This window comes from Hippocampus zosterae, chromosome 7 (assembly GCF_025434085.1).
Source record: "Hippocampus zosterae strain Florida chromosome 7, ASM2543408v3, whole genome shotgun sequence".
NCBI lineage: Eukaryota > Metazoa > Chordata > Actinopteri > Syngnathiformes > Syngnathidae > Hippocampus > Hippocampus zosterae.
Window position 1 is genome coordinate 23,379,518 of NC_067457.1, and position 16,015 is coordinate 23,395,532.

General features: G+C 41.7%; 1 protein-coding gene across 1 annotated transcript; it reads right to left on the reverse strand.

Annotated features, from left to right (window-relative positions):
- Positions 1-381: 381 nt before the first annotated feature.
- On the reverse strand, positions 382-11,870 carry c7h18orf21 (chromosome 7 C18orf21 homolog). Its single transcript, XM_052070672.1, has 5 exons — positions 11,599-11,870; positions 9,389-9,411; positions 9,029-9,249; positions 1,634-1,809; positions 382-1,557 (listed from the first exon to the last, which is right to left on the reverse strand). The coding sequence occupies exons 1-5, from the start codon at positions 11,691-11,693 to the stop codon at positions 1,377-1,379; spliced, it is 696 nt and encodes a 231-aa protein (XP_051926632.1). The 5' UTR covers positions 11,694-11,870; the 3' UTR covers positions 382-1,376.
- Positions 11,871-16,015: the final 4,145 nt, after the last annotated feature.

The following is a 16,015-nucleotide window of genomic DNA, read 5'->3' on the forward strand; positions in this document are numbered from 1 at the left end:
CATAATCCGTTCCAGAAGGTTGTTCGAAAACCGAAACCACGCTCTTTTTAAAATACAAATATTTATTGAACACGTCTACCCACAATGGAAAGCAACACGATGAAGCTACGCTTCGTGTCTACCCAAGGAAGCGTCACCTCTGTAAGGAAGGCGAGAGGAGTCAAATGATTCATTAAAGTGCGCTCAGTTTTTCGAGAACAGAAAATATTTCGTCATACGAGGCATAAAAAACTCGAATTTTTTGGTTGAAAACCGAATTGGTCGAGAACCGAGATGTTCAAAAACCGAGGTTTGACTATATAAACAAAATCAAAACATACACTACCTTCAAATAAATTGAAACAATGGTTACATTGTATTGAATAGGATACTACAAAGCATCAGTTACACTTGGTTTTATTTAATATAGAAGTGACATACAAACAAACGTGCAGTATGAAAGCATTACACATTGTCGAGGTAAGTGGGTGAGTAAGGCAGTAGGGGAAAAAAGCATATTCTACAGAAGTCTGTTAAGATTTTCTATTTATTAATCAAAATTCTCATTTCTAATTTCTGAGATTGTGAATTTGTTTTTTTATGTTAGTTTTCAGATACAATCATCTAAATTAAAATGAAATAGCAGTTGAAATATTTTAGCCTGTGTGGAATGAATGAATGCATGCATGACACAAGTTTCACTTTATGCATAGTCCAACTGAAATAAATAAACTTTTCATGATATTCAAATTTTTGACGAGCACCTGTGCATGTCTATAAAACGCATAAACTAACTGCAACAAAAGAAAATTAATTTGGATTGTAATCGGACAGCACATGGGTTGGGGGTGAAGCACTCATACATGAGTCTTACAAAAACATGTTTTTTACAAGTACAAAAAAGCAAACGCAAAATGAACATATATTCAGCCAACAAACACCAAGGTACAGTAGTACTATATAAAATGCCTTCTCTTTAAAAAACAAACAAAAAAAAAAGTAACAACGAAAGAGACTACCGGTATATCAGCTTATCAAACAACAAAAGGACAAAATCAATGGTGACAATGTTTGTAAATGTGTTACAAAAGGACGTTTGAATATTGATATCCAGCATATCCAACCACACCAAATGACATTGCCGTAACGGTGATCAATACCAAACAATCCCTCAAATTTCCCATTTATGACAGTGAAGCAGATTATGCTCATTCGCTGAATTTTCACACCAAAACCTCTGAACTAAACCGCATTTATGCTCAGCGAGGTTCTTGGCGCCACTGTTGCAACATCCCATCCGCAGAGGGCGCTGTAACAACTAAGGAACCAAAAGTGGCTTCCCTTCCTTCTGTGTAAACATTTTTGTTAACAAAAGTAGTAGAAAAAGAAGAGGCGACTCAGAGTGAGAAGAGGAAGTCTTTCAAGCTGCCTTTCTTGCTGACTGACTTATCCTCACGCATCAGGATTTTGCTCAGACGTTGGACCACCCAGTTCTTGCCCTTGGAGGGGGTCTTGGTGCCCGAAGGGGTAGACGAGGAGGAAGATATTGAGCTGGGTGTGCCGGAGGAGTTGGACGACCTAGCGAATGAGTAGAGAAGTTAAGAGGAGAGCATCACGTCGAGTCACGATCTTAGTTCGGTCGGAGTAAACTCACCTGGGGGTGCGATGGGGTGTCTTGCCCGTGCCGGGGGTCTTCCCAGGCATGGATCTGTTGGCTGACGAAGGGGTTTTGAGCTTGCCTGCGCTGCCCGGGGTGGGGAAGGTAGACAAAATCTCACGGTTCATTCCCTTATGCCTGGATGTCTTGCTGCAGGTGTGGCAGGTGGCCATCTAAACATATACATATAAAAACAAATCAAAAAAATTTACCTCGCGCACAAGTTCCAACGATTGACAGGAAATTGGGTGAACATGTCGACAACGGGGATACGGTGAAGGAGTGGTTCGCGCGTCCGCCTCACAGTGCAGTGGTGCAGGGTTCGATTCCGGTTGTCTCCTTCCTATGTGGGTTTTGCATGTTCTCTCCGTGCCTATGTGGGTTTTTTCCGGGTACCCCAGTTTCCTCCCACATTCCCTTTTGCCTTAAGCAAAAATTGCTAACGTTACCATCCTCTGCATACGCCGTCAAGACAGAGCGACTTCCACAATCAAAGGGGTCACCCCGGACCACCTTCAGAACACAAGCCAAAAGCTGACGAGATTTGCGGGGTGGGGGGGCGGGGGGAACTCACCGACACGAAGGTAGCCATTTTCGCGACTGGTGACACCGTTGGGTTGCTCCAAAGTGTTTACTACGCTGGCGAGTGCACGTCCAGCTTTATAGGCGTCTGGCCAACCGGCCCGCCCATCTTTCCACAGAGTAGGAGGGGTAAAGGGGGTGTGGCTGACTGTAGGAATGACTGGCCAGCACTCTGTCATAGGGGAGGATTTATTGGTGGCATTCCCAGCACTGTGCAGAGAACACTGCTCACTGCTGAATCTCATCCAGTAACGTGTGAACACGTCTTCAAAAAGGTACAATGTGTTCTTGGAAACCACATTGATCACTTCAAAGCATTTTGATACAAAAACGAGTAAACTGATAACCACAATCGTTCAAAGGCAAGATTGGCTTTGAAGCTGGGGTGGGCAACTTATGGCCTGTGAGCCTATCAGAGCTTTCGGTCTTTCACCGCCACGTTTTATGAAGGTAGTGGCCAACTATGAAGGTCTTCAGGGTGAGACCCTGATCAGACACACAAGATATTTGGTCAAGCGTAAGTCTTCAAAATTTTTTGCCATACTCCGCTCACACACGACGGCGAAACCAATTCGTAAGTCAAATTTGGTAGCAATCAGACAAAATCTCATGAAACAGATAAAGCCGGAATCTTTTTTTCTTTTTTTAACTCATTCACTCCCAAAGACGTATTTAGATGTCTTTTCAGACGCGGCACATTTAATCCCAGCTCCTTGTTTTAAATTGACTGAACTTGAAAAGGGTCTGAAAGTCGTGTGAAAACGGCGTCTGAAAAGACGTCTAAATACGTCTTGGGGAGAGTATGAGTTAATAAAGTGACAGCAGCAAACTGGCTGTAGTTCCCACGACAATTTATTCTCATCTCTCGCTACAGACATGTCAGTGTCGGAGCAATTTTTAATTCACCAACTGCACTGGACTTTTACCTTTTGTGCCGCGACTTAGTTCGACTCCATCACACTGAAACCGGACACCCGTGTGTGAAACAGCTTTGCGGCTTCTACATTTCGAAATATTTCGCTTCTTATGACCAAAGCAAACGTTCAAAGATTTTACATGTTGACAAAGTGACCCACTTCCTCCGGATAATATCGTCCAAGTACGGATCCACTTCTCACGTGTATGCGTTTTAATTTTCCTCCAAATCCCTCGACACGGATCGCATGCGCACGTGACGATTGTGATTGGTTCATGCTTAGACTGAGGATTTTGACCTCACACTGACTGCACGGCGTAGGTTTAAAAATAAAAACTAGAACGGCAGCGCCACCAAAGTTAAACAAACATTTATGTTTGTCTGCCCGCATGTCAGCACGTGAATGACGAAAAGATGGTTTGATGACAAAATGAGTGACAGCCGTATTTGTGTTTGCGGCCATTTAAACAACAGGACCATTTTGTTTTGTTTTTTTCCCCCATTCTGGCCAAGGCGAAAGAATCCAATGACGGTCAGGCATCGAAAGAGATTTTTGCTTTTGTCTTTCCGTCTGACAGATGAACAAAGAATGAAGAATCTAAAAGTGCTGTGAATTTTTTTTGGGCCCCTTCCTAATTTCAGTGTTCTTTGTATATTTATCACACAAAGATTTCAGTTCATCAAACCAATTTTAATATCACACAGAGACTACGCAAGGAAATACAAAATGCAGTTTATAAATGACAATTTAATTCATTTAGACACACACAAAAAAAAAATCCAAACCTATCAGTCCCTAAGTGAAAAAGTAATTGCCCCACAGTCTTTCATATTGCTGTGGAGGAATTTTGGCCCACTCTACTTCGCAGAATTGCCTCAACTCGGACATATTGAAGGGGTTTTCAAGCACGAACTGCCCGTTTAAGGTCACACTACAGGATCTCAATTAGATTCAAGTCCACACTTTGACTTGGCTACTCCGAACCCTTTTTTTTTTAATCACAGCAAATTGTCCTAGGCCTGAGGTAGCAAAGCAGCCGCAGAGCATCACACTGCCACCACCCTGCTTCACTGTTGACATCATGTTCTTTTTATCAAATGCTGTGCCATTTTACCCCAGACGTAACGAGCCGCACATCTTCCATAAAGTTCCATTTTTTGACTTATCAGTCCACGGGATCCATCCATCCATCCATTTTCTGAACTGCTTGATCCTCACTAGGGTCGCGGGGGGTGCTGGAGCCTATCCCAGCCGTCTTCGGGCAGTAGGCAGGGGACACCCTGAATCGGTTGCCAGCCAATCGCAGGGCACACAGAGACGAACAACCATCCACACCCACACTCACACCTAGGGACAATTTAGAGCGTCCAATCAGCCTGCCATGCATGTTTTTGGAATGTGGGAGGAAACCGGAGCACCCGGAGAAAACCCACGCAAGCCCAGGGAGAACATGCAAACTCCACACAGGGAGGCCGGAGCTGGAATCGAACCCGGTACCTCTGCACTGTGAAGCCGACGTGCTAACCACTGGGCTACAGTCCACGGGATGTTTTTCCAAAAATCTTCAGGATCATTAGGACGTCTTTGTGCTTTTTGCCTGGGAACCCTCCCAGGGATGGCAATTTTGGCCAGCGTTTTTCTTCTGGTACAGTCGTGAACACTGACCTGAACTGAGAGAGGTCTGAAGATCTTTGGATGTTGTTGTAGGTTCTTTTGCATGGGTCGTCGTCGCACTTTTGAGTCATTTTAACTGGTCGACCACTTCTGAGAATGCTTGCCACTGTTCCCAGTTTTATTCATTTGTGGAAATAGGCTCTGGCATTTGGTTTGATGAAGCTCTAAAGTCTTGGAAATGACTTTGTAACCTTTTCAGACTGATCGATTTCAAGAACTTTTTTTTTCTAATTCCTTCAGATCGTGGTACGATGCGTTTGTTTCCAAAGATCTTGTTGTCTACTTCACTTTGTCTGATGGATTCTATTTCTGTGATTTCTTGACTCGACAGTTGTGGTGGTAGGGTGTTGCCTGTGAAATTGAACTCAACTTTCCCAAAACTGTTCGTCACAGTTACTTTGGTATTTCCATGGGTGGTCTCTGTGTGATATTAAAGTTGGATGGATAAACTGAAACCTTTGTATGGCATAAATATGCGAAGAATACAGAAATCAGGAAAGGGGCAAATACGATTTCACAGCAACTGTAATGACTTTGCGTTTGAATGAAAGATGTATTTAGCAAGCTACTTTTGGGGCCGAATGTTTTTAACTCTTGGGATGAGTACCCCTAGTGATTTGCAAGAACTAATTTTCAACAGAAATACTAAGACCCTCCGGCACATGCAGCTCTCTAAGCAGTATAATTCCATTAATGCGGCTCATGTTGTCAGGATCAAGACAAGGGCACGGAAAATCCTCCTGGATCCCTCGCACCCTGCCCACCACCTTTTTCAGCCACTCCCCTCAGGCAGACGCTACAGATCCATGCGCACCAAATCCAGTAGACACTTAAACAGCTTCTTCCCTCTAGCCATTAACTCCTTAAACAGTCACTGACATAGTCACTCTTCTTGCACCACAAAATGGTACTTCAAAACTAGTGGTTACTCTAAAATGGTTCAATGATTTTGTTGTTTACGATGATACTAGTGCAGCGTGTTATACCGGAGACAAATTCCTTGTGTGTTCTACATACTTGGCCAATAAAGATGATTCTGATTCTGATCAGTTACAGGGATGCGTGGAGGATGTGCCATAAATCGCCCCCCCCCCCCCCGCCGGACCGAGGCCCGTTGCCGGTGCCAACGGTTAATCTTCCGTCGGGGGTCGCCAAGTTCCTCGGCTGACTTTTATTACCGGTGTAGGAGGCGTAACTTTTGCTTGGTCCACAGAATGTCTTCATTCTTCATTTAGTTGTGCTTACAGGATATTTTTTTTCTTCAATGATGACTAACCCAGCTGGAACCGCTTGACTGGAATAGTTTGCAGACACAAATACGCACGTGGGGACAGTTGACTCATCTTAAAAAAAAAAAAAAAAAAAAAAACTAAGGACTTCCCCACTGTTGTTTTGCACTCCATTCCTCCTGTTCTACCCAGAGTGAAGCCAGAGCTTTTGCCAAGTTGTAAAGCCCGACAATTCAGACGAATACTATACTGGCAAATTGAGCAGCTGACGCAATGTGGGTACCCTGTTACGGAATACGAGGGAAATGAGAAAATGGCTGGTGGTCAAGCAGCGGTGGCTTAAATCGTTGCTGGGAGTTGAAGCAAATGGCCCTTCCAGGAAGTATTTTTCAACCACTTAAGATCACCACATTTTTTTTTTTTTTGCTGCACTGCCGGGAGAAAAATAAACATTTCCTTCTCCCATTTATAGTCGCGGCCTCTCGTTCGCTTTCGATTCGACTAACGAGCTATTATCAGACAATCTGACCAGCAACCTCGGGAGGAATAACATCACAGGCGCTGACTGATATGGACCCTGACCGGCCCCTCACAATCGTGGGAGGGACATTCACGCCTCACAAACGACATACTAGTCCACACTGCGAATGTTTTGAGCAGAGCTGAGCATTTGACTGCATGTCTTAATTAGTGAATTAAACAGAATCTATCACAATGTGAATAAAGAACATCATTGGGGGGGGGGGGGGATTTTCAATTTGAGCCATGCGGTGAGAGTCAGCAACACTCATGGTATGGTTCTCGGTTGTACATCTGTAAATGATTATTTTGTCGTGAACTCATTCCCTCCCAAAGACGTTTTTAACCCTCGTAGTCCACCGTTTCCGATAAATGCAAAATTATGTCTTTGAATCAAAGGCAAAGGCATTCGGAAAAACACGAGAGAGCTGAAACGTATGGGGGGGGTTCTAAAATGGCCGAAATTTCATGACGTCACCGGCTGATAATTCTCAGGCATTGCAGCAATAATAAAAAAGGTTTTGATTCCGTAATCTTCACAATTTACATGTTTTGCACCATAGAGACCCATTATAATTCATATTTTTGAATGCATCGTAAACCTAATGTGTAAACATGCATTTCACACGATTTTTACGTCAATCGCTTCGTTTTCGCTTGGACAGACGTATGCATGCCACATTGTTGGGTTGAGGTCATTCCAATTGTGTAACTTTTAGGTGGCGCCAGAGGATCGAAAATGAGTTAGCCTTTTTGCAGGAGGCTTCAAACCAATGCATTTTACATGAACACGTCCGGTCGGGATTGTTAGTAGGGCTTGGTTGGGACCTCCAGACACAAATTTTTTTTTCCTTCTGCAAAAAAAAAAAAAAAGAATAAAAAATCCCAAAGAACTAATAAAAACTATATATGTGTGGATAGCACAGATGCCTCTGAACATTTTGAGTGTTTGAAAAAAAAAAAAAAAAGAATGTTTGTATAACACGACATACATCATTTCCAAAATTGTAAAACGCGTAACTTAGGGGTTTTTTGTTTCGAAGGACCTAAGGGTTAAACGTCTTTTCAGACTTGGTCCAGAATTAGCTGGTACTGAATGAGTTAAAAGCCTTTTCTTAAGTCATGTTGTTGTTGTTTTCATGACATAAAAGCGAACACATTTTAGCATTATAGTCGCTGTTCTCCTTGAAGGGTTGATTTTTTTTTTTTTTTACAAAACCTTGTTTTCTCCGCTTTTTGGGGTCCGTGGCGCATTAGGTGAAATAGTGCTAATTACTAAAGAACAGAAACATCCACAAACCTAGTGAAAAATGGGAGTTCAGTTTCTTTAGCTCAGAGCAGTCATGCCACTGTTCTTGCAAAAAGCGACCCGTGACAAATGAGGATGTTGCGCAGCGTCAAAGTGATTGACGACGCCAGCGACTTCGCACACATTCGTGGCAGCCGAGCACCATGCTGTGTAGGAGTGTTACACGCGCGGTTTGCAATTCCGCCAATGCGACACAGCAGCTTCCACCAAGCTGTTTGAGGCGGCACACCTCTCAGCTTTTACGAGGAGACGAGTGGACGCTAATCACGGTGTCTGGGTTATTTAACGTGGAAGGAAAACAACCCGCGGTCCGGCACGAGTGGATGAGGCCTAATTGTTGGACTTTCACCGTGCACTACATGACTAGCGGTCGAAAGTGGCTAAAAATATTGCCGGGGGAGGAGGGTATCGGTTTACGTTGGAAGTCACGTGATGAAAGCACTCCCTATCTGCGCTGACTAACAACAGAGTTGTGAGGTCACGGCTTTTAAGGCAGTCTGCGCACAACGAGGATGTAAACGGTCACAATTGTTGTTTTGGTGACAAATCTGCAGGCTGAAAACTGAAACGCAAACAACCCGTTTAGCAAGGAAGCAATAGCGATCGTCAATTTCAACTCGTGATGAACAGGAACAAGGCTGCCTGAGCTTTGCGGCAACATTGGCCACGTATGTAGTCGACCACACATTTATCAATCTCTGCCTTCCATATAGAACTCTGAAAGGTGGAATGTTATCCCGAATGCCGACACGGAATCCCACATTGGGATAATTAGATTACTTCAGCACCACGTCCGCTGTGGCATTTCACTTTCGTGCCGTTGGCCCTCCTGAGGTAGCGCCGTGAAATAATCTTTTCAGACGAGTACCAATCGAAATACCACCGCTATGTTTTTCCACAACTTGCTTATTTCTGTACTCTGGGACACACATGCACGTATGAAGACTCTTGTCGCCTTGTCGGCCGGATATATCGCTGCTCCGCAAAGCGTTCTAGTCCCCCAAAGCCTTGCGCAAAATGGCCGACCGGAAGACGAGATGCCAAAAATCACATGATGAGCGATTGAATGGCGATGAGGTCGAATCAAGTCGGTTCAATACAGGAAGTAACGAGCCGCAACTGTACGACAACATTAGCACCAGTGTTGAAACCCCTGCCTCACCAGTACTGAAGAAGACTTCCAGAAGCGTTGCAGCAGGCGTTTCTGCAACAGGCCGAGCGCTTTACCCTCGGCTCTCCGACGCAGGATCCTCTGCACCCTGGCGGACGGACGCCTTTTGGGTCGCAGGCGCACCCGATGGTTGTTGGGCCGCAGCCACTGAAAGCAATACTCGCACACCGACATTTTGTCCAGCGCTACAGGGGATTGTGGTTTCTTTTCGTCTGGAAATGAGAGTAATCCAAAGTGTAACAACTGACGAGAAAGTCATTCCTAAACAACCATGCGTCATGATGTAATGTTAGCTAGTAGCAGGAAAACTGCAACACTACCGTCATCTTCGTGAGGGAGCTTTTGACTTACCAAGGGATGCAAAATGCTTGTCACTGTGGAGTACATTGAGAGAAAAAAAAGACATATTAGACACATGACGATAACGTGACACAAATGCAACTGTGTAAATAATTACTTATAGATTCATCTTCAGGATAGATTTCTCTATTAGAAAAAAATATATATAGCTAAGTATAGCTAGCTAGACTCTAAATTAGCACTTATGCTCCAAGCTCAAAAGACTGTCATCAGTTTTGGTGGCGACACTTGGATACAAGCGTCTAAAAAGAGTAGAAGCCAACTTGGACTCCGACAAACAATACATGGCGAGCCACCAAAACATAAAAATATATCCCTACTATGAGCTTCCACTTTTGGAGCGCCACCAATGACATCCTGGTATTTGGGCTCTCATTGAAGTGAGCCAACGATAAGTCTGTCTAAAATTAGCTGCGGCCTTGAATCAATGAAGGGATTTATCTTTTTTTGGGGGGGGGGAGGGCGGCTGCACGTGCATTTGGGAGGCCTGGAGATTGTTTGGGGTCAGATTTAATCTGGCACAGGCGGGGGCGTTTGTTGATGTGCTCCAACCTGAAGGTGAAACATTACATGGAAGATATCAGGGCAGATGAAGAGCGTCAACTAATTTTCCATCGCTCATCTCTCAAATCAGACTCAATCCGCCTCTAATCCACTCCCAATTAATAAACTCCTGGATTAATGCCTGAAATTTAAAAAAAATTGAATGACATGTCAATTAGTTATGATACGCCCGCTTGGCCATTACTGGCGGGTTCATTTTGTGCACAATTGTTTTAAAAATTATACTTTACGATACAATTAATTGTGTGTACTTTTTTCAGTTTTTAATAGATACAATTTTTTAAAGTCTTGAATTTATTAAAAAAAATTCTTTTTAATTTTTCACTAATGAAGGGTTCGGTGAATGTGCATATGAACATCTAACAAGGTTAAGAACAACTGTTCCAAACATATGCATTTTTAACGTTTTATGTTCTATAGCGAGTCATGGTCCTCCCACCCACAAGGATGTAAATTCAAAGTTTTCATAATTAAGCATTGTCCATCTCTCGAATATTGGAGGTTCAAATTTGTCAGCAATTAGATAAAATGTCTTGCAGGGGTCCACAAAGTACAACTGGAAAAGGCCTAAATGAGTCTGAAATGGCTGCCTCGAACAAACACTGCAGACTACTTGCGCCTTTTTAGTCGAGGCTTCATTGTGGGTCTAGTCATGATAGACATGCCTCCCAAATTTCATGTTTAGAAGAGAAACTAGCTTTGGGGGACTGATTTCCAAAAGGTTGAGTAATTACCGTTTCACGTGTCATGGCATTGGCAAGTCACCCAACAAGAGCTAAAACAAAACTCAAAATTTCAGATTTGTCTGGGGCTCAACTGCTTCTATGAGGTAGCAATCATACAAAAGCTGTTAGAAAATGTGGTCCTTGAAGGACAAAATTGCCAACTTGTGTGTTTTCAGGCATGAACTCTTGAGCCATTACACGGAGTTTGATGGAGGTAATATCCATGAAAGGACTGCTGAACCCAGCCGAGGATCTGAAAGAATGTTATTTTACTGCCGTCTCTGCAGTGAGAGTCTGCATGTCATAAACGAACACTTCCTTATTTACATACTTGCCAGGCATTTCCTTTTAAGTGCAAGTTTCGTCGCGGCGATAAACAATAGCGATGCTATCTACAGGGTGCTGGAACGTCCCCCCAGACACGTACCGGCCAACTTTTCCGGGATTGCAAGCATCACTGCACATTTCCCATCAGTGTGCGTTTATTTATTTATGTATTTACTTAAGTAAAATAGTATGTGTGGGTGTGATTTTTTTTTTTTTAATCACAAACATTGGACAGTCCCAAATGTCAAACGATCTCATCAACACATTATACAAATAAAGCAATTTTCTTTTGACTACCGAATATTAAATTTGATTTAATTTACCACACTGACAATGTATCAAAACGGACATTTCTAATACAGTATTGTTGCGTCAAAACGTATTTTCTGTAAGACTGACGTTGCGTTTTAATTGCTATGTTGATGTCACAACGATGCCTCCTATCCAAAATTTCAATGAGGTTAGACATATGGTTTATTTTGCCTTTTAAATGTCCGATTTCCACCATCCTAACCAAAGGTAATGGCAACGAGTGTTGCTGAGGTTAGTAATTTGCTAAATAATGACAAATTACTGTTTTCTTACAGTAAAAAACGGGATTCCTCCGGACAGCTGTCTTGAAACAGCAGAGACGCGTTTAGCAGAAACATGTTCGACAAGTCTTCGGCGTTCGAGCTCATTTCCCCCCACACGTAGACTTCTTTGGTATGTTTCCGTCTTGGGCTTCTTCACAAATATAAGTTTATAAACCAAGCGAGTGGGATCTGTAGTACTCGCCAACAATTCACGCAAGGAAACAGCAAATTTAGATCATGAAACCGAGTGACACTTATGGTCGCAAGACGATGATGTAGAAATGGTACAATGAATTGTGGGAAATGGAGTCCGGAGCAAATGGTAACGCCAATTTCTGATAAAAATAGACATGTTCTCAAATTTATTCACTATATAAATATTTCCACCATCATAACCAATGGTAATGATGGTGATATATATCTATATATAATATAATATAATATAATATAATATAATATAATATAATATAATATAATATAATATAATATAATATAATATAATATAATATAATATAATATAATATAATATATATTATATTATATTATATTATATTATATTATATTATATTATATTATATTATATTCATTCACTATTTTGTCTTTTTTTCTTTCTTAAAAAAATATATGTATGTATAATTTTTTTAAAGAAAAAAAAAGAAGAAAATAATATATATATTTTTTAAATTGAGCTTGCGCTAATACAACTCCAGGTGTCACTCTCAGGATCCAAACTCGTCGTGGACTCCCAGTGAATCACTGCAGGGAGGAAAAATGTGTCATCGACTATTTTGAGGCAGCACTTGAGAGGAGGGGAAAGCTGAACCCCGCCGATGTGTGAGCACGATCATAAGCAACTCGAGCGCAAAGGCACCGCTTCTGAGCTTAACCGACTGCGACGGAAAACAGTTGTAAAACCATTATAGCTTCGTTTGGAGAAGCGAGTTTGGTCTGGAGCTTTGACAATACCACACTGTCTGGCATCATGAGGACCCGGACCGGTTCCAGAACATGTGCAGACAAAAGGTACGTTGTTTTAAAAAAAAAAAAAAAAAAACTAATGTCGTGATTGTGGTTGATGATTATGACAGCCATTAAACACATTATTTGGTACCGCAGCAATGCAAGCGCTCTATCATAAATTCAAATATTTTGAGTGACACTGCAATAGAGATATTCAATTTCTTAACTATATTTTATTATTTTGGAGAGTATAAACAACGGGGGTTGTTACTACAATTTTTTACCCTCTTGTGTAGGTCACTCAAATACCGGAAATACCTTTCTGACTTTGTGAAACATTATACAGTAAACTGCCACATTTTATTTCAAACATTGAACCTTTGGATATACAAGTATCACATACAGTGGCAGGTGAGTGCACCTAATGTGTGTGGTTTTATTAAATCACCCGAGCAGCACAAACTGATCATGATGGCAGTCAAATATTCTCCATATTTATTGCCAAGTAAGTCTCACCGTTATCAGTCGCCGTCAGGCTTCCTCAGTGTGTGTGTGTGAGTGTGTGCAGTCAACTGATAAACAGATTTCCCCTGAAGACTTAAATTGACTCATTATTTTCACAGAGGACAAATTGCCTCTCGCCTCCAGCGAAATATAGCGTAGAATTGGAAGAATGCTTTAATGAGATGGTTTTAATGATGTCATCCACCTCATAATATGGCGGTAGAAATATATTGTGTCATCTCCCGTTGGCAGCAGCACCAATAAGGCCAAGAGCAACTCCGTATCGAAATTCGACAAGCACCAGGGAATTTTCAAACATTTTGTCTCTGAAACTGGTTTTACGGATCAGTATACTGTAAAATTTGGTGGGTATGTCTGTTATGAGTAGACCAACAAAAAATGTGTCATTACACCCTAAATGAGTTTTATGAATCTTTAAAACAAGAAACTCTAAAACTTCACTTCTAAAATAATTCAGGTGATTTCACCTCTCAGCATGAAATTTGGTAGGCATATCTATCAGAAATAGACCCACAAAAAAAAAAGCTCCAGAAGCCAAGCTCAAATAGACACAGGAAGTCTTCCTTTTTGATTTGAAGCAGCCATTTTAGGGTGATTTTGGCTATTTCCTTTTCAATGGCAGTGACCCAAGCAGAGATGATGAAGACGCATGTCGTCATGCTCCTGCAGGGCTTCACACATTTAGCTTGCTCATGCTGACACACCTGCAGGGAGTGTGATCGCCCCGTGTGGCTTGATGACTCACAAGAAAGGTCATGGATACATTTTACTCATTGGTTATGGACGCTTTTTTTTTGTTTGTTTAACGTTGTTGCTGTTTTTAGTACTCTGTTTTACAATTGCCCACTTACAGAACCGAAGCAAGCATTTGTGTAAAATCCAATCTGTAAAATGAGTTTTATGTTTCATAAAATGTCATCAAACCGTACCGCCGTTCCGGATGCACTTCGGATAAGAAAACTTGAATTCTTTGCAATTTTTACGACGTCGTTCACCTGTCTAGTATAAGTGATCCAAGTATGTGAGCATTTGGGCCAAATTTCCAACCAGAATCTGTCTTTTAAGGAATTGTGGAAATTGACAAATTTAAATAAAATGGCCACTTCAATACAAAATGGCAGACTTCCTATGTATTTTCGGGTATGGCTTCTTTGAGACTTTTTTTGTGGGTCTACTCATGATACACATGGCAACCAAATTTAATGCTTTCAAGTAAAATAGGATTTGGGGCACAATTTACAGTTTCTTATAGTAAAAAGTCATCAAATATGGCCATCATGCTCTACCCACAGTTTATTATGTGAATCCAAATTGTTCATAATAATTTTGTGTTGTTGTTGTTTTTTGCCCAATATACACAATTCGATGTGATAGTAAACAAAATCTCCCAGAGAAGCCTGTTTTTGAAGGATACATGGGCAATATGGCTAGAATGGTCCCATCAAACCAAAATGGCGGACCTCTCGGGTCTTTTCAGATATAACTTATGAAGACTTTTTTTTTTTGTATATTTACACATGATAGTCCTATCTCCCAAATTTTCTGTTTTCAGAAAATTTTGAAGTGGCTTCCGCCTCCTCCACCGCTAACAAACTCCATTTTCAATAAGACGAACCTGAAAATGTTGCCACTCCTCCTTAAAAATGATTTCTCTGCATGCTCTGGACCGAATTATTAACTTTACCCTCTTTGTGTTTGCTTGAGGATGACAGCAACAGCATCCAGAACACCAGAGAACAAAGAGGCGTATTCAGCAGAGTCACACACGCTCTTCGATCACTATGGGAATTATAATAAGCAAGCAGACCAAGCAGCAGGGAATGTTTTAATCTTTTTATGGAAGAAAAGGAAGGCGTTCCATTTCACAAGTCTCAAAGGAGTTCAACTGAATGTGTCCTTCTGGCTGGCTATAATTCTTCTCCTGCTTTGTCCTTCACCTCCTTTGATGTATTCTGCGTTGTCCTCAATTGAGGTTAGGCCCATTTTAGCGAGTTGCAATGGCACAGATCAGGCAGTTGGGGGCACTATTGGGCACCGACGAGGTTTGTTTTGTGTCCAAAGCTTTGCAACCAAACACTTTGCCAGCTTCTCATATGCATTTTTGGTATTTCCATGTTTGTTATTCGCCTTTTTTGTGAGGCAATTTGGGTTACAGAATTGTTTTGTTTTGTTTTTTCTTTCTTGTGCCGGCTTTTGTTTTCTAAAAAGAGGCTTTGGCCTTCGCTGCCATTGTGAATGAGGTGTCAGTACCCTTTCACGCAGCTCATTAGTTGAGTTTTACGGCGGAGATACATCGCATCCGTAGTCGGTCATCCTAATCAACTTTGACATTTTTTTGATGGAACATTTCTGTACACCAAAGATGCTGTAGTTCTTCAATTTTGAATAATTTACTACTTTTGATCTCTTGTGTAATGCAAAATCTACACATCCCATAGCAAAAAGGGATGACACGGCATAAAAGTCCATTTTTCATAAACACGTGCTCCGGATTAATTAATTCAATAAATAAATAAGCCGCTGAGGCCTGTTTGGTTTAATTACATAACATTTGGCAAGCATATCTACCACGAGCAGATTGACAAAAAATTCCAAAGTAGCCATATCTGAAAGTAAAAGGGAAGCGTGTCCTTTCGGTTTGAAGGGGTAATTTTCAGGCTCGTTTGGGCCCTTTCCAAGGACCTTTCGAAGACAATTCCTCCAAGCCAGTTTCACTTAGCGCCACGAAATCTGGTCGGCACTTCTGTCATTAGTAGACCCACAAAAAAGTCTCAAGGAGCCATGCCTGAAAAAAAACACATGAAGGCTGCCGTTTTGGTTTGCAGCAGCCCTCATCTGGCCATTTCAGGGGTCTTTAAAAGACAGTTATTAACTGCCAAAAGATGAAGCTTATGGATTTGATCAACTTTTCTTCTTCTTTGCAGGTTATCATCCATCGTCAT

Excerpts from the sequence above, each read along its gene's own strand:
- c7h18orf21 (XM_052070672.1), bottom strand. The coding sequence starts at position 11,693 with ATGAGCTCGAACGCCGAAGACTTGTCGAACATGTTTCTGCTAAACGCG. Across the intron at positions 1,810-9,028 it reads GGAAGTCTTCTTCAGTACTG|ATGGCCACCTGCCACACCTG; the intron begins GTGAGGCAGGGG and ends GTATATGTTTAG. Across the intron at positions 1,558-1,633 it reads ACACCCCATCGCACCCCCAG|GTCGTCCAACTCCTCCGGCA; the intron begins GTGAGTTTACTC and ends CTCATTCGCTAG.